This window comes from Pelodiscus sinensis, chromosome 7 (assembly GCF_049634645.1).
Source record: "Pelodiscus sinensis isolate JC-2024 chromosome 7, ASM4963464v1, whole genome shotgun sequence".
NCBI lineage: Eukaryota > Metazoa > Chordata > Testudines > Trionychidae > Pelodiscus > Pelodiscus sinensis.
Genome location: NC_134717.1, coordinates 75,000,832 through 75,019,003, shown reverse-complemented (window position 1 = coordinate 75,019,003; position 18,172 = coordinate 75,000,832). Strand labels below are relative to the sequence as shown.

General features: G+C 43.5%; 1 protein-coding gene across 1 annotated transcript in view; it reads left to right on the top strand.

The window, feature by feature from the left end:
- INO80D (INO80 complex subunit D) overlaps nucleotides 1-18,172 on the top strand; it is a 78,136-nt gene that overhangs the window by 37,493 nt on the left and 22,471 nt on the right. The window contains exons 6-10 of the mRNA XM_006129023.3: nucleotides 8,701-8,922; nucleotides 11,105-11,214; nucleotides 14,082-14,215; nucleotides 15,607-15,824; nucleotides 16,325-16,482. Of these exons, the coding sequence (XP_006129085.1) occupies nucleotides 8,701-8,922; nucleotides 11,105-11,214; nucleotides 14,082-14,215; nucleotides 15,607-15,824; nucleotides 16,325-16,482 (842 nt within the window). The remainder of the gene's footprint in view (nucleotides 1-8,700; nucleotides 8,923-11,104; nucleotides 11,215-14,081; nucleotides 14,216-15,606; nucleotides 15,825-16,324; nucleotides 16,483-18,172) is intronic.

Here is an 18,172-nt window from a genome sequence, read left to right as displayed (position 1 = left end):
TACTTGGTCCTGCTGTGAAGGTAGGGGACTGGACTTGATGACCTTTCAAGGTCTCTTGCAGGTATAGGAGATAGGCAATCTCCAGTAATTTTTTTTTTTTTTTTACAAATTTTGAAATAATCAGCCCATTATTTCAAAATAACAGGTGTGGTGGTATGGAAATTCAGCTTATTATTTTGAAATAAGAGGAGGTTATTTCAAAATAACTCCCTAGCGTAGTCCAGGGCTTAGTTATCTTGATATCTTGTGAATTTTAGATTGATTTTCCTAAATTTTCAAAAATCATGTATCAAAAAAAAATACTTTTCACTACCACTGTAGTGTGTGTAGTGTGGTTGCTTTGCAAATAATTCACAAGAGTTCACTACACAGTCCAGTCCTATAGAGTCACCTTTGTCCTGTCTCTTTCTCCATGCTACTTGGCATGCCTGGTTGTCTGCCCTGCCAAATTCCATCACTGCATAAGAGTCTTTATTAAAACCCTTCCCGAAAGCTGCAATAGTAACCAGCAGAGAGCTTCAGTTGGCAGAGCATGACTGCCTATGGAGAGAGGGCAGTCAGACCTGTAACATCTTTTGCCGATCTGATAGCAGTAATGCTGGGATTATTCGTTTTTCCAACTCGTTTTATTCTGAATGCTGCCTCCTGGAAGACAGTACTTTCTTAAGAACTCTACCCATCTCCACATTTCTTGTTTCTCACCTTCAATAAAAGGGTCCACAGGTTGAGAACCACTAGGTCAGAGAACCTCGGACCACTAGTGATCTGTGACCGTCTTATAGGTGGGCTGCAGGCTTGGGACTCGCCTTTCCTCTTTCCCTGGTGTAGGGAGCCCGCACTGGCACTTCAGCTCTGTACCCTGCTCCTCACAAGGCTAGAGTGCCAGCACTGGCCCCCCGCTGTGGTGCCTGAGCCTTGCAGGGCAGATCTGACTTTCAGGGGCAGGAAGCAACACCACATACTGCTTCTCCTCCCTCCAGCAGGGGGACCAGCAGTGCTGGAAACTGCTCACCTTGAGGTTTTTTCAACTGCTCCCATTGGCCAGAAACCAAGCCAATGAGAGCAGCAGAGGGTGGTACCTGGGGGCAAGGAGCAAGGTAAGCGTCCCATATACCCCTCATGCCATACCCTACAGCCCCATCCTGACTCTGGCACCCTCCCTTCCACCCAGACCTTGTACCCTCAACCCTTCCCACACTCATTTTATCATTATAGGTAGTTGATTGATGGTCCATGGAAAGATTTCTGGGCCAGAAAGTTTGAGAACCACTGCCCTAGGTATGTGCATTGATTTATCTTCTAATCTCAAGACAGGAACTTTCTATTAGCATGAAGAGAAGCTGTTTATCACAGCACTTTAAAAGCAAGGATATGCTGTATTTTGGATTACTGAGTATTGGTTCTCCTAAAATCAGAGAGCTCCCGCTAAACTAGTTGGGATACCTTTTCCAGCAATCTCTGATTTTTTTTACCCACTCTGGACTCTTCCAAGCTCCTTTTGTTGACTTTAGCAGTAGTGGATTGGTGGACACCACCTGTTTGTTCTTCTGTTCTGTAGGGTAGTACCTTTTTAGTTTTTCATGCTAGACCGTCAACATTTATTCGCTCAGTGTTAAACACAGCTGAATTGTATATGGCGTTAAACAAGCCTGTAATGTCCTGGCATAGATCCCTTTTAAGCATCCCCTTCTGGTCAGGTGTGGGTGCATCTTAAAATCAGTCTCAGCCCTGGTATCCAGTTTACCCCTGGATGCAATGATTTCACTGTCTTAATCTGTTCTGGCCCCACTCTTCCAGCTGGGCCTCCTGACAATTTAATCCTCTTTTGGGGATTTACTGCTGTCCAATTGTAAGCCCTTCCCCAGTAGTTTATGATGGGAGGACCTGAGCCCAGCCACTACTCCAAGTCCCAGATCGGGGAGCCTAAGAATAGCAGCCAGACACCGCCTTGACACTACCCCAGCCATTACTGACCCGTTACTCTTAGCTCAGAGCTCATTCATGTTCAGGCCCAACAGCCAGCCAGGTGCTCTTCCTTGCTCCTCCAGACCCTACTAGCACTGGGTATGTCTACACTACCCTCCTAGTTCAAACTAGGAGGGTAATGTAGGCATACTGCACTTGCAAATGAAGCCCGGGATTTGAATTTCCCGGGCTTCATTTGCATAAGCGGGGAGCCGCCATTTTTAAATCCCCGCTCGTTCGAACCCCGTGCAGCGCGGCTACACGGGGCACGAACTAGGTAGTTCGAACTAGCGAGGTAGTGTAGACATACCCACTGAGCAGTCCTTTGTGCTGCAGCTCTCTTTGGCCAGACAGGAACATTGCCTGCACTCCTGTAGCTCTAGCAAGAAACTGCCTGTTTCTGATGCTACAACTCCTTTTCAGAGCCCTCCTGGGCCATGATTGGCTGTCTGGCTGTTTCCCTTGCAGCCACTCTTGTATGCTTGTAAGATATCTCAGCTGCTCCTTTCCTGAGCGAGGATTGAGGGGCTCCAAGACCAATCCATCCTGTCACAATTCCACTTAATTAAGACAGATGGCATGTTAGATTGCTCCTAGAAAGACTTGTGTGCAGTTTCAATACTTTAAAAGTGAAATGCAAGACTCTAAATCTGTGGTTCTCAACTGGTGGTGACTTTTTCGGTGGCCCACAGGAGCATTGTCCAAAGGCACACGGTGTGAAGAGGCGCTGCCGCTAGGCTGTTTTACACCGTGTTCACAAGCACGCAGCGCATCATCCATAGCGTCGCCTAGGACGGAACCGCATTGTGTTGTCAGTAACTTCCGCCTGAGGCTCTGAACGTCCATATAGCTGCCGCCGTCGTGCTGAGCGGTTGCTATGTCATTCATCCTGACATGTGCTGGAGGTGGTCCACCAAAATTTTTTGATTGGCCTGGTGGTCCGTGGACTGAAACGAGTTGAGAACCACTGCTCTAAATACTGGTCCATAGTCCCCTGTTATACATGCTTACTGAGAATAAATCAAATGTGTTTTGGTTAAACAGCACAGCATAAAAGGGTGAAAATAAAATGTGTTTTTGAAATTTTAACACCTAAAGTGGTGGATGAAAATATGCTATTTCAAGGTCTCTTGGGACATAGAAATATGTTTTGACTAGTCTTACTTGCTTGGAAAATGAAAGTCCTGAGTAGTATTTAAAACTTAGTTGCAAAAGCGACAAGGAGTCCTGTGGCACCTTATAGACTAACAGATTTATTGGAGCATAAACTTTCGTGGGCAAAGACCCACTTCGTCACATGCATTTGATCAAGAGGGTCTTTGCCCACAAAAGCTTATGCTCTAATAAATCTGTTAGGGTAGGTCTACACTATAGCACTAATTTGAACTAACTTAATTTGAATTAGTTAATTCGAAATAAGCTAATTCGAACTAGTGCATCTAGACCTAAAAACTAGTTCGAATTAGCATTTTGCTAATTCGAACTAGCATGTCGACATTGAGTGGACCCTGAACCGAGGCTAAGGATGGCCGGAAGCAGTGCCGGCAGGGCATCATATTAGGACTTAAAGCGTGCAGCTGCTGTCTCAGGCTAGCCGAGGGCTGTGCTTAAAGGGACCCGACCCCCACTCCGGACAGACAGTTCTCAGGGGTTTCCCGCTCGCTTGTCTAACTCGATGAGGGACAGCAAAGCAGTCCTGGCTTGGAATGCCCTGAATGCCCACACTCGGCACATCACAGCACTCGGCCATCAGCCCGGCTGCACTTGCCGCAGGCTGCCATCCGGGGCGGGGGTCAATCGGGGGGCTGCAGGAGAGCTTCCACCCCGAGGAGCCCGCAGAGCCACCCCAGTCCTCCCCATCGGGGGCTCGTACCTCACCTCCTTCCACTTACCCCTCCCTAGCCCCCCTTCCTGATGTACAAAATAAAGGATACGTGTGTTCAAAAATAGAAACTCTCTTTATTTAAAAAAACTGGGGGGGAGGGGATTAACCTCTGGGGAGACTGGGAAAAGGAGGTGGGAGAGGGGAAGAGAGAGGGTGGGAGAGGGGAAGGGGAAACCTGGGAGGAGGGAGCTGGAAGGGGGAAGCCAGGGGAAGAAGGAGGAGGGGAAGTATCAAACAATGGTACACCATATCTTCAGTACTGTGTACAGATGTGGTCTCCTTACCCCAGAAAATATGTTTTGGCCTTGGAAAAGGTCCAGAAAGGGGCAACTAAAATGATCAGGGGTTTGGAATAGGTCCCTTATGAAGAGAGGCTAAAGAGACTGGGACTTTTCAGCTTAGAAAAGAGGAGACTGAGGGGGGATATGATAGAGGTCTATAAAATCATGAGTGGTGTGGAGAGGGTGCATAAAGAAAAATTCTTCATTAGTTCCCATAATAGAAGGACTAGAGGACACCAAATAAAATGAATGGGTAGCAGGATTCAAACTAATAACAGAAAATTCTTCTTCACAAAGCAAATAGTCAACCTGTGGAACTCCTTGCTGCAGGAGGCTGTGAAGGCTAGAACTAGAACAGAGTTTAAAGAGAAGTTAGATAAAGTCATGGAGGTTGGGTCCATGGAGTGCTATTAGCCAGGGGGTAGAAATGGTGTCCCTGGCCTCTGTTTGTGGAAGGCTGGAGATGGATGGCACGAGACAAATGGCTTGGTCATTGTCTTCGGTCCATCACCTCCAGGGTACCTAGTGTGGGCTGCTGTCGGGAGACAGGCTACTGGGCTAGATGGACCTTTGGTCTGACCCAGTACGGCTGTTCTTATGTTTTTATGTTCTAAGCTCAGGGCTCAGGGTCGGGGGTCTCACTGGACCACCTTGATTTTCATGCACACCTGCTCCTGGGTGGCCAGGCTGGCAGCTATCCTGCCCTAGACAGCCACTTTCCTGTGCCTAGTGCGGAGGTCGTGGATGAGGTCCACGATGTCTGCACTAGACCAGGCGGGCTCCCGCCTCTTGTGGCCCTGGGCAGGCTCTTGGGAGCCGCCAGCCTGGTCCCGGGAAGAGGCGGAGGGCTGGGTGGCAGCGGGTGGCTGGCTCGTGCCATGCCAGGTGCAGAGTATGCTGGCTGGGTGCTGGCAGGCTTGCACCTGGCACGGGCACCGTAGCCAGACCGTGACCCTTTAAGGGCTTCTGGGCTGGGAGACAAGTTTCCCTGGTGGTGCCCAGAGTGGCCACCAGGGCAAGCTGGGGAGGGCTAGCCTCCCACTAGTTTGAATTAAGTGGCTACACAGCCCTTAATTCGAACTACTTCATTCGAACTAGGCGTTAGTCCTCGTGGAATGAGGTTTACCTAGTTCGAATTAAGCGCTTCACTAGTTCGAATTAAGTTTGAACTAGCGGTTTGTATGTGTAGCGCCTATTAAAGTTAATTCGAACTAATGTCTGTTAGTTCGAATTAACTTTGTAGTGTAGACATACCCTTAGTCTATAAGGTGCCACAGGACTCCTCATTGCTTTTGCAGATTCAGACTAATACTGCTACTCCTCTGATACTTAAAACTTAGTTGTCTCCAATCAAATACTAGAGCCACTTCAGAAGTGCGTTCTGGGCCTGTGTGTGCCTCTTAACTTATGATTTTCAGAATCATCTCATAACTCATCAGTCAAAAGGAGTTATACATGTTTTTGATCTTTTTACATTCAGCTCAATGGGAGACAAATCAAAGGTTTATTATAATTATAAAGACATTCTCTGTAAGAAGGCCATCTGAAATCAGAAAGCAAAACCTTTACAAAGCCACTTTCTAACGCAGACAGTTTCCTTTCTCCTTTCTCTTATGCTAATGCTCAATTGCAAATATATTAAGTGACATCAGTATCAGGAACATATAAGTATATCTGTGTGTATTACATATTTTTGTGTTCACTGCCTTATACAAGGAGAAGGTAATCACTTCCACCTATCTTCCTCCCTCCTTCCACATCCGCACCATGCTTGTTGATAGAGAGTGATAGAAAATGAATCATTGCAAGGCCATGAAATCCTGTACATAGCTCAAATTAACATTTTTACCCATTCACTTTTTGTTATATCATTAGCTAAATATTTTAAGGGTTACTGTAAATTATATTAACTAATAATGTTTTCCATTTATTAATTAGTAGTGTCTATTTTTGGTTTAGTTCTTGTAATGGCTGTTTCTTGGGAGTAATATGCATTGCATTTAATCAGAAAAATGTATAACATGAGTAGGTTTTACTCATAAAAATATATAGGTGGGTTTATATGTGTGTTATGATAGAACTTCCTCATTGAACGTATTTATGGGCTTTTCTCATGAGCATTAACATTTACATCAAACCCTAAGAATGTTTGTTACAGGGTTTCCCATAAAATAAATGAAATTTGACTTCCTTTCTCTTAGGCACCTACCACTCTGACATTTTTTTATCTTATTGTATTTAATAAATATTGCAGTTGATAGTGAACATCCATGCTGTCTTGTAACTAGTTTTGCAATACACTTTGATGTTCACAGATTTGGATTTCAAGGTATTTGATCTTGCTGATCACGCTCTGAACTTTGTACTTCGATTTTTAACTCTTTGCTTTAGGCTTGGTAACTTTATCAAAAATTGCCCCATTTTATTTTTGCCAGAGAAGACTGAACTGGGAGTTGTCTTAATTGAAGTAAATTTCACTCTAGTACTCTTTGATCAAAAGCCTTCACTTGCTTAGTATTGGTAGGGTGAAGCTCACTAGTTGGTACTGTGAGACCCCCTATATTTTAAAAAAAGTGCCAGTGATGATGATTATTTCTGTCAGGCATGTTTTAGGATTTTTATGGTATGTGTGCTTTGCCATTTAGAAAAAGAAAAAAAAAGAAGAAAAATCTTCCTGAATAAATGGGGATTGACTGAGTAGGGGCTCCCACCTCAGTTCATGCTTCTGCTGAGTTTCTTGACTAAGCCTGCCCAGATCCTTCTCTCACTACCCAGGCTGGTGACTTTACAATAATCTCTGCTTTTTAACTAAATACCAAATGCAAAACTGCTTGTTTTGTGTGTGATTTTTACTGTATTGCATCATTACAGCACATAGCAGGGAAGACATTAGTGGTCTTTAATATAAGCTTCTTGGTTTTATTTCTTTAAAAATTGCCCAGTGTACTAAAGACAATGAGAAAAAAATCACTTTGTGATTGGAATTATCTTCATTCACCCGGGGCTAGGGATGTAAGTGACTAGTTGACTATCTGATCAGCATAACCTTATCGGATAGTCGAGTAGTGACTCGACTAGTTGCTTCCTCCCCTTATGCATCTATCAGAGAGAGGTAGTGGGGGGGGCCAGGATCTGGTGCTGGGGGGGGGGAACCCAGCTTAACAGTCGATTCCCCCCATCATTGTTTCCCCTGCCCCCACAGCAGCAAGGTGCGGGAACAGGGAGCCAGTACTGGGGGGAGCTGGCTTAAAAGCTGGTTCCTCCCAGCACTGACTCTGGGGTGCCACATGCCCCCTCTCCTCGCTGCCTCTGATAGAGGCATTGGGGTGGGAGGTGGCTAGGGGAGGCTGCTGCGAAGCAGCCCCTGTCCACAGTGATTCCAGCAGGTAACAGTCCCCCTCCCCACCATAGACGGGGGCTGCTGCCACTAAGCAGCCCCTGTTCATGGCGGCCAGGGCTGCTGAACGCAAAAGGGGCTGTTGGACTCCGTGCCAGCTGGGACCGAGCCATCTCGGCTTGCGCTGGTCTGTGACACTGCACCTCTGCATTTTAAATAGAGGAAGAACCCAGCAGCTCTTACTACATTTAACGTGAAGAGCCGCAGCATGGGTGGCTCCTGGACTGAGCAGTCCTGACTTGAGCAGCCCTGGCTCGAGCTGGCTCTGCAGAGCAGTCCTACTGACTAATCATATGGTCAATACAAATTGAATCAATTCTACGATTAGCTAGCTATCCGCAATTTAACATCCTTACATGGCATGAAATGCTGGCCCAACTAAAGTCAGTGGGAATTTTGCCCCTGCAGTCTGTGAGGATCTCAGTGACAAGTGCCAGGATTTCACCTCACAGCTACCTAAGATCAAAAGCTCTAGGCATTGTCTCTTTCACAAACAGAAGTTGGTCCAGTAAAATAATATCTTACCCCCTTAGTCTCTAATAATTCTGGGACCAACACAACTACAGTAACACTGCAAACAATATAATTGCTTGTCTATTTGGTTAGTAAATAGCAAAAGCCAGATCCTAATCATATTTGCCACAATGTAAAACTGAAGTAATGTCAGTAATGTCACTGGAATTTCACTGGTGTAAACCAAAATAAGAGCAGAACTTGGAGCCAGCTTTTTGGCTAATGGGAAAAAAAATCACCCAGTAAGACTATCCAGGAAGGCAAGGTCAACTGGCTAATGCCATGGTCTTTGAATTCAACCATACTTCTCTGACATAAGCTTTCTTCCATCAATTTCCACTGAGGGTTTTCTCAAACATTCACAGTGAATAAAGGTTAACAATATTTTAACAGCAACTTCCAGACATTTAAATGTCCGATTCAAAGATCAATTAATGTAATCTCTAATAATGACATACCAAGAAGTTTAAATACATTTAAAATGTAAAAGTATTCCCGCAGTTTGAATTGGTTGAGTTTCTTTTAGGGAACATATCCATGGCTATTTTTAGTCTTTACCTCTATGTGGAATTAGAAGAAAGATATTTGTTGAATAATTTTGAGAGTTATAAATTAGTTCTCTTTGAAAAAGACCACCTGGTTTGTGTTTTTCTTCACAGGTCAGATGATGATGCAGATAACCGGAGTTCCAGGGTGACCCAACTTTGCACTTACTTTCAGCAGAAATATAAGCACCTCTGCCGCCTGGAGCGGGCGGAATCTCGTCAAAAGAAATGCCGGCATACGCTCCGGAAAGCTTTGCTACATGCGGCCAGCAGAGAGCCGGAATGTGCGGGGCAACTCATACAGGAACTCCGAAGAGCTACATGCACTTGGACCAGGTTAGAACCCAAGCACTCCAACATGCCTGCAATAGTAGGCAAGGCTGGAGGAGAATCAGCAGTGAAACCAGTAGGTTAAATTGAAATGTTGCATTTTCAATCCAATATCCATATGGATCCTGCACTTAGATGACATAAGAATCCTGACGTAAAAAGGCCTAGCAACAGAGTACAGTAAATTAAAGCATGGTTTATTTCTGAAAAGGTTAGGCATTTTTTAGCTGTGCAGTGCAGAAGATGGATCATTTGTTCAGCAATACACGCCCATGATTTGAATTACATGGCATAAAATCATGGCCCCACTGAAGTCAACGGCAAAATTCTAACTGACTTCATTGAGGTGAGGATTTCACCCAGAATATTTTAGGTTCTAAGTTGTTACTTGTTCCTTCATTTTACAATGATATCCCACTCTCGTGTCTTATGGTTTTAGTTAAATGCTTTACAGAAATATACAGCCTGTTCTGCAGAGTCCCTCGGCAAGTCACATTTTTTAAAAAATGTCTGTGTTCTCTTGACCTCTTTCAGGCATATCTTCAGAAACTCCTATAGCTTTTTATTAGATTTGACTCAATCTAACAGTAAACGATATTGAACAGTGAAACAAATATCCTCTGAAGGCTACCTTCTGTGGGAATTCCTGTTAGAAAATATCAACATCCCTCCTGTTCTTGCCATGCATGGCGTTGCTTTGTATAGAATACTTGTGCAAGCCCTAGTGTTGAGTCTTGGGTACCAGCAGCTTTCCTCTGCTGCTTCTCTCCTCACTCACCAAGAGGTGGCTCTGGAGGACTATGAAGAGAAATATGGGGAGAGGGGCGGCGGCAGTAGGCTGACAACAGACTTTACCCTGTTCACAGAGGGCACCCTGTTTGGGTATGGTCTTTGCTTTTGTGGGGGTAAAGAAGGACTAAGGGCTCTGTTTTATGGTGGGGGATACATTGAGGATAGAAGAAAAGGCTCCCATCTTATAAGGACAGCTCAGAATTGCAGTTTAACTGTATGGTTTCTAATGAACTTTTAAAAGTAAATCCATAAATAAATGTCTTCAGTCTTAAACTGTGTGAATTCTGGCCCATGCCAGAATTCCCAGGCTAATTTAGTGCAACGTGGTCAGATTATGTGGTAACCTGAGTAAAGTCTACCCTGTAGCACATAGATTACTTGTGCAATTAGAAGTGAATGATAAATTAAACTGAAGATCGTCTGACAAAGTAAGAGAGCTCTGCAGTCACTCCTTCAGTCTCAAAGTGTAGGAACTGCAATGATTTTATGACTCCAGATACTTCATGCTGGCTTTAGGGGATGATAATATTTCCTAGAAATTATGTTTCTGTCTTGTGATCAAGCATAAAAGAGCTGATGAAGCTTTAAGTGTAATAGCTGGAATGTCTGCAAAGAGCCTTCTTTCAGCGTTGAGAATAATGTGCATAGGAGGTGAAATTCACTTCATGCAAAGGGCTAGTCCTGTTTTGAGGGCTTACACAGGTCTTCTGCATTGCATAGGCCTTGTGCCAGCCTTCTGTATGTCCGGTGAATTTCATTTACAGTGTGAGTACAACTCTGGGTTCTAGCATTTAATATTTACATTGCAATCCTGGGCTACATCTACACTGGCATCCCTTCCAGAAAAGGGATGCTAATGTAGCACGTTGGAGTAGGCAAATCCGCGGGGGATTTAAATATCCCCCGCGGCATTTGCATTAACATGGCTGCCGCTTTTTTCCGGCTTTTCCCCAAGCCGGAGAAAAGCGCCAGTCTAGACGTTATTCTCCGGAAAATAAAGCTTTTTCCGGAGGATTTCTTATTCCTACTTTCAAGTATTTAAATCTCCCGCGGATTTGCCTATTCCAACGTGCTACATTAGCATCCCTTTTTCGGAAAGGGGTGCCAATGTAGACACAGCCCTGGAGTCTCTGATCAGGTCCTGGCTCTGTTAGTCAGATGCTGTAAACAAATAACAGTTGTGAGGAAGTCTTGCAAGAGCCTCATCTTGTAATGCTCTTACGCCAGTGTCACCCTAGCCCCTTATTTATATCTGTTCTGTAGCTGGAAACCATACACGTGTATCCAGACTGTTGTGGTTCACTTTGTCACATTTAGTGTTATAGTTATGCCATGATATCTGCTGGTGGTAGATTTCTTATTTTAAACTCCATACTGTAATGTGTTTTTATTTCAGCACAAGCCAAGCCACGCAGAGAGATGCAGACCCAACAACATGTAGTGGATCTGTGAAGGGTGAAAAGTGCACTAACAAGGCCCTTCCATTCACCAGGCATTGTTTTCAACGTATCCTCTTAACTACCTTGCGTGCTCATTGCAGAAGGAAACATTTTTGGTCAAGTTTCATTCTTAGAGTGATACATCATTTTGTATCAGAAATAGTTATTTGCAAATAATGTCTCCTGAACCATTTTGGTCGTGTGTCTGTCTCCTTATAGGTATTTATGGTAGTGGAAATGTGCACTGTTCACAGTTAACAGAGCAGACCCATTTGTCAAGTGACCCGTATCTGTTCTAGCATACTGTTACATTCCTACTCACCGTAGCTTGGTGCCTGCCAGCAACTTTACAGATGATCTTATTCTTTGATGGGAAGGTGTATCCTCTCCTGTTCTCCTGCAGTTGATGGTAGCTTTCCATAGAATATCTGGATATTCTTGCATGATTCAGTTCTGTAGGAAGAAACTAGGAATACTGTGGAGTACAGTGGTAGCCTAGAGTGAATGAATAGTGAAGGTTCTAATATCCTGCATTGCTAATCAGAATGGCGCAGAGGAAAGAAAGAGAATTCCCTAAAACACAACTCTGGGTGAGGAAGAAACTCTACATGAATGCATGGGATTTCAGGAAACCCTTAAAGAAATGTGATCTGGAGAGGTATAACATTCTCCTCAAAAAGGGGAAAAAACCTTGTGGGATTCAAAACCACCTTCCATATCTGAACCCGAAGCTAGACAGGCTGATTAGTATTATGATTTTTTATGATTATTTTAAGTACTCTATTTCTTACCTGGAAAGACCCATGTGCATCTTCTCAGTTTTCTTCCTTTCCTTCCTCCCCATAAAACTATAGTTGTGATTTCACAGCCTACTTAGGAATTGAAGAAGTGTTGCAAAATGATGAGAATGGGGAATGAAGACAAAGGGTAGAAAAGATCTAAACGGATGGGACAAAAGCAAAGCATCTTAAAATGTTGGATATAAGAAATGGAGTAACCGTATAAAAGCTTTAAAAACCAGTCCCTCTATTCCTTTGACAGGGAAAACCAACATCCCTCCTGTTCTTGTCATGCATGGAGTTGCTTTGTATAGAATACTTGTACGCAGTATTAATTAATATACATTTTGAAGATACATTGTCAGTTGAAAGCAAAAACCATTATCAGTGGCCACTGACAATCTTATCCAACATGAGCGCCAAGATCCAGTGGAAAGGCACATTGGGCTGATTGAGGTTCAGCTTCCAGATCTCCATCACTCAATCCATCCCATTGGCCTTCTGTTTGACTTTGAGCAAATCACGTTGGTTCTCTATGCCTTATCTTCTCTGCCTGGCAAATGAGGGTGGCAGTACGTTATTTGAGACTTGTGCATGATGAGCTATTTGGCTCTTATAACTAATTGTCTGCAGACAACGGGAAGTTACATTTCATGCTGTATCTGTATCTGCAGGCCACGCAAAACTCCTCCTTTCAAATTTCATGTAATAAGGCAGGTATGGTTGGGAAGTAGATGGTGCATTTTGGCTCCGCAGAGACACAGTGCAGCTCCGCAGGACATGTTGCTTGTTCCTGCAATGGCTGCAAAATACAATGATGATTTCTCATTTTCTATCTTAAAAATACAGATCTCTGTGAACAAGAACCTCTAAATGTGGGGAAGTTACAAGGCTTAGATACATGAGACCAGATTTTCAAAACAGCTCTGCACCCAAAGGATCTATGCATGTGTATGTAAATATATTAAAAATGCAACTCCTCCCTCTCCTCCCACAGAGATAATATTTTGCAATGTATCCAGTTCAAAGAATAGAGAATGTTTTGATTTTGCTTTTCTCCTTCCTTCACACATCATTTCTGTCCCTCCCGCTCAATGAAAATAGTTGTTTTCCACCTTATCCTTCCTTAGGTTTTCTCTTTATTAATGTTAATAATTTTTTTTTAATTTGAGCTAGTTAGTTAAATTCTGGAATAGGCTTCAAAGGAAGGTTGTAGAATCCCCATCACGGGAAGTTTTTAAGAACTGGTGAGAGAGATAACTGGTCAGAGTTTATTTGGTTCTGCCTCGTCCATAGAGCTTGTCTTGTTGGCCTCTCATGATCCCTTCCAGCCCCATGCTTCTGTGATTCTGTTGACTTTGCATTCTACAATTTTGAGCATGTGGTGATGGTGATGTTAGCATCAGTTTGACAATGAGCTACTGTGGGCAGAAGGAAAGCTGCTAATATTATTTGAAAGAGGGAAAGAAAAGTCCACTGTGAAATGTCTATTTGACTTGCAGTAAAGTCTGAAAACACAAGTTTCAATTTAAATTTATTTGACCTTTCCAGTCCATTCACATATCAGCTTTCAGAGAAGCAAGAAGGATTTTAGAACTTTTTGTGTTCTCTAGCTAGAAAGGTAAATGCCAAAAAAATAACGTAAAGAAAGGAATTAAGACATTTTGGTTTTAATGTTTTAATAGTGAGGTAATAGTTCTGTTGACACTACTGATTAAGAGTTTCCAGATAGAGGAGGGGCCACTGACAGAAATGTCACTGAGGGGCGGGGAGGTACACCGATGGAAAACAACCCCTCTCTAGTCACCTCCAAGTGAGAAGGGAAAATAAAAACCCTCAGTCACACTGAACTGGACATATTGGAACTAGATTGGTCCTGCAAGCCATAGATTTGCGACCCCTGCTCCAGGAAAGAGATAAGGATTCATTAGCAAAATATCTGCATCAGCGGCAAATGATAAAAATCAAAACATCATAACAAACGATAAAATCCTGGGCAATTCAAGTTTAAGTTTTACCTACTTTCAAATAACAAAGTTAAGATACTAATTAAAAATAGCATCTTGATGGACTGGTAGAATTCAAGGCTTTGATATGTATCATATTGGCATGTCTCCTCTGTCTGGTGTGTTGTTCCTGACACAGAAACATATAGATATCCTATTGAACCGTTCTCAGCAGCTCTTTTCAAGTTGCACAGCCAAGTTTGCAGATGGACAGCAATGCTCTGTGCCAGTTTTTGACATTACACATCAGACTCCTCTGTGTGAAGAACATGCCAAAAAAATGGTAAGTACAAACCACAGCTGTAACTATTTCCATAAACTGGGATAATCAGGAGTTCTATTTAGCTAAGTTTATCAACTTGTGTGCTGTTTTACAAATATATATAATCTCCCCAACAAATATAAAGTAGTTTTACATTTTTTTTTTCTTGCGGGGGAAATGGATTTGCTAAAAACCAGAAATTGATCTGACCTTTTCATATAATCATCCAAAGCTTCAGGCTACATCATCTGAGGTTGCCCATCATATCGCAGTCACGAGGCCCTGCAGCATGATGTATTCTGGAGCATTAGAACAGATTAGTAACTTGCGGAACTTGAGACAGTATCCTCGATTTTCTGATCTCCACCTACCTCTTCCAAAAGCAACATTTTTAGGATAATTTATGTGCCTCTTCGCCTGTCATTTTTTTTTCTCTCCCAAAAAATGCTTTTGGGACACTTTTAACTCTGAGGTTCCCATTGTGTTTTATCGTGTAACACAGACCCTTACCGTTTTAATCCAGGTATTGTTCTCTCTCTCTGTCTCTCTCTAGGTAATCCTCAGTGTCCTTATCAAAGGCCTGAAGATTGTCCCCCATTTTTTTCCTTTGCTTGGCACATCAAAACCCTGTGCCACAACCTTCATAATCAAAATTGAAGACTGAATCCGACTTGCTTCAGAGCCTATACGATGGCACTCATTTTGTAATTAGCCATTGGGCTGCTGTTCAGGAGTACAAGGCCCTGCAACCGTGCCCCCTGCCAGTTCTCAGTCCTACAGCACTTACTATGTCTCCTCAGTGCTCATGGCTCCTTACAGCAATGGGAACATGACCAGAACTCTGGTTTACACCTACCTGCACAAATCCCTACCGCCAGGTCACTCCAATAGTCATTTTTTGGGTGCTTATATGGGATGTTCCAAATATTTTGTTTTGGACTTTATGTGCATTAAACTGTGGTACTACTGACGCAGTCATTAAAAAAGACAGCGTGGGCTTTCCGTATTTGCAGTATTTCAGCGATGACAACAATGTGATTTTTTTTTTTCTGACTGCCAGCTCTGCACCCCTGATCTGAGAATTAGCCTGAGTTCATTCTTTCACACTCCTTTTTTCCAGTAGTAGAAGTCCCAGACTGTGCCCTTGATTAAACCTGTGCAGCCCTATTTGCCTCCAAAGAGGTTGCAAAAGTGTAACTAAGGATGTAATGTACATGCTCATTGTTCTTCTCGGTGATAATGCAGGAGAAGGAAAGGAGGTAACGTGACTTTCAGACCCATGCTTGGATTTGCAGGTTGGCAGTTAGAAAGATCCTCTCTTCACTCACCTTGTGTCTCAGTGTTTGGGAATGGCAAGAAAAGAAAGTTTCATTTGATCCTAACGTGTCCCCTCTTCATTGTTTCTCCCAAAGGATAATTTCTTGAGAGGGGACAGCTCCCGTAAAGTTCAGCACCAGCAGCAGAGGAAACCCAGGAAAAAAACGAAGCCACCTGCACTTACCAAAAAACACAAAAAGAAGAGAAGGAGGGGGCCACGGAGGCCCCAGAAACCTATTCCTCCTGCAGTGCCCCAAGGGAACCTCAGCATGCCCACCAGCATTTCACTGCCAGTGGAGATCTCCCACATACGGTCAGTGCCCGTGGCACCTTGTACTGGGCTTGTTTTAGCTTTATAATCAAAAAGTTAAAGACAGGAAAAGATTGCAGAGACAACGCACTGCACAGAGTCTGGCTAAATGAAAGCTGAACAGAGCTTGGCTTAATTAGGTCTGCTGTGACCTTTCCTTTTTCTTTTCTCCACCACTTAATATTTTGACTTTCCAAATATGTTAGATGTTTGAACTGGAATGAACATCTTCAGGTGTCTTTTATTTCTGTCATTGTTGAAAGGAAGAATTGAAAAATGTTAATTTCAAATCTCAACACAGTTCAGTTAAAATGGTTGTTTTGCTGCCGATGCACAACTCAAAACTGTCATTAGTAGAACAAATTAAATGACACTTGTTTAAATGGCATTCTTTCCATTTACTGATTGAAAAATAAAAAGGGCTGGGTGTGTGTCTGTAAAGTATGCTGCAGTATTGAGAAATCAGGATTTTAAAGTGTGACCTGACAACACTGTCTCTTCAGGAGCCCCTCCACACCGGACCTAAGTACAGATGAGCTGCCCGATGACATCGCCAATGAAATCACAGACATTCCACATGACTTGGAATTGAATCAAGAGGACTTTTCTGATGTCCTACCACGGCTGCCTGATGACTTACAAGATTTTGATTTCTTTGAAGGTACATTTTTGTTTTAATTTATGTGAATTTTTAATTTAATACACATAGTGAAGTGGGATGCATTTGAGGGTTCCACCTGCTTTCTTGCAGGGAAGAGGACTGTTAGAGAAAGAACACATATTCAGCCCGCTGCTCATACCTCTTACCTCTAAGAAGAACATGTTTTACAGGACATGCATGTGATTATTTGCTTGTTTGTATACTTGGTACTATGGAAATCCTGAGTGATTTAAAATTTTAATAAATGAGTTTGTGCTTTTCTGTATGTCACTGACCATTGCAATTTAATCAACTAAATTCACAGTAAGGCATCATTCTGAGACTTGGATTCCAGCCCAGTTTTATCAATGTCAGTGGCCTTGTCTACACTGAGAGAGAAGGTTGAATTTATTAAGGTTAATTTTCTAGCACCTGATTTTGTAATGTCAAAGGTGCATATCTCCACTGTGCACAAGACTTCAATGTAGTTCACCAGTGAGTCTCCAATAGTGTGGCTCCTGTCGACTTTGAGAGCATTGCACTATGGGTAAGCTATCTCACATTTCCTGCTGCTCCTTTGCATTCTGGGTTATGCTTCCAGTGCATGCTGGGACCAAAACAGTGTAGAGGGTGATTCTAGGTACATGTTGTCAGCATCCCATAATGCCCTTGTCTCTCACCCTTTCACACTCACTTGAAAGAAACAGCAAACAGGATTTCTGTGCCCTTTCTTCCCTGGTTATCTGTGCATACGGATAGTAGGCTAAGCATGGAACCCATCGTGGAACCCATTCAGCAGCAAAGTATTATATCAGTCATATTAACCATGGTGTGCCTTCTGCTGGAGTATATCCAGAGCATGTCCAGGACCTGCCAGAATGAGGACAAATCTTGGGATGCCATGAACATAACTCTTCTGCGAGGCACGTGAGTTGAGCGCCTGGCAAATGCCGCCAGCATTTGATCCTCTGGACACAGTGGAACGCTGGTTCTGGTGCTGTCAGACAAGCACCAGACTGCCTAATGATGCAGCTATGGGACGATCAGCAGCAGCTGCAGAACATTTTTATGCCTAAGGCCACTTTCATAGAACTCTGTGAATTGCTTTCCCCTGCCCTGAAGTGCATGAATAGAAAAATGAGACCCGCTCTGTCAGTTGACAAGCGAATGGCAAATAGCCACGTGGAAGCTTGCAATGCCAGACACCTACTGGTTAGTTGGAAATCAGTTTGGAGTAGGGAAACCTGCAGTGGGGGCTGTTGTAATCCAAATAGCCGAGACCATCGATACCCTTCTGCTGTGAAGGTTAATGAGTCTGGGAAACATGCAGGGCGTAGTGGAGTGCTTTGCCACGATGAAGTTCCCTAACCATGGTGGGGTGATAGACGGAACACGCATTTCTATCATGGCACCTGACCACCTTGCCAAAAAGTACTTCAACCACAAAGGTTACTTCTCACTGGTGCTGGCGATACCGGTGGATCACAAGGGCCGTTTCACCACCATCAGTGTGGGATGGTTGGAAAGGTGCCTGACACGTGCACCTTTAGGAACTCCGGTCTCTTCAGAAAGCTGCAAGATGGAACTTTCTTCCCAGACCAGAAAATTATCATCGAAGGCGTTGAAATGCCAATAGTGATCCTTGGAGACCCAGCCTACCCCTAGCTTCGATGGCTCACGAAGCTGAACACAGGCAGCAGGGACCACAGGA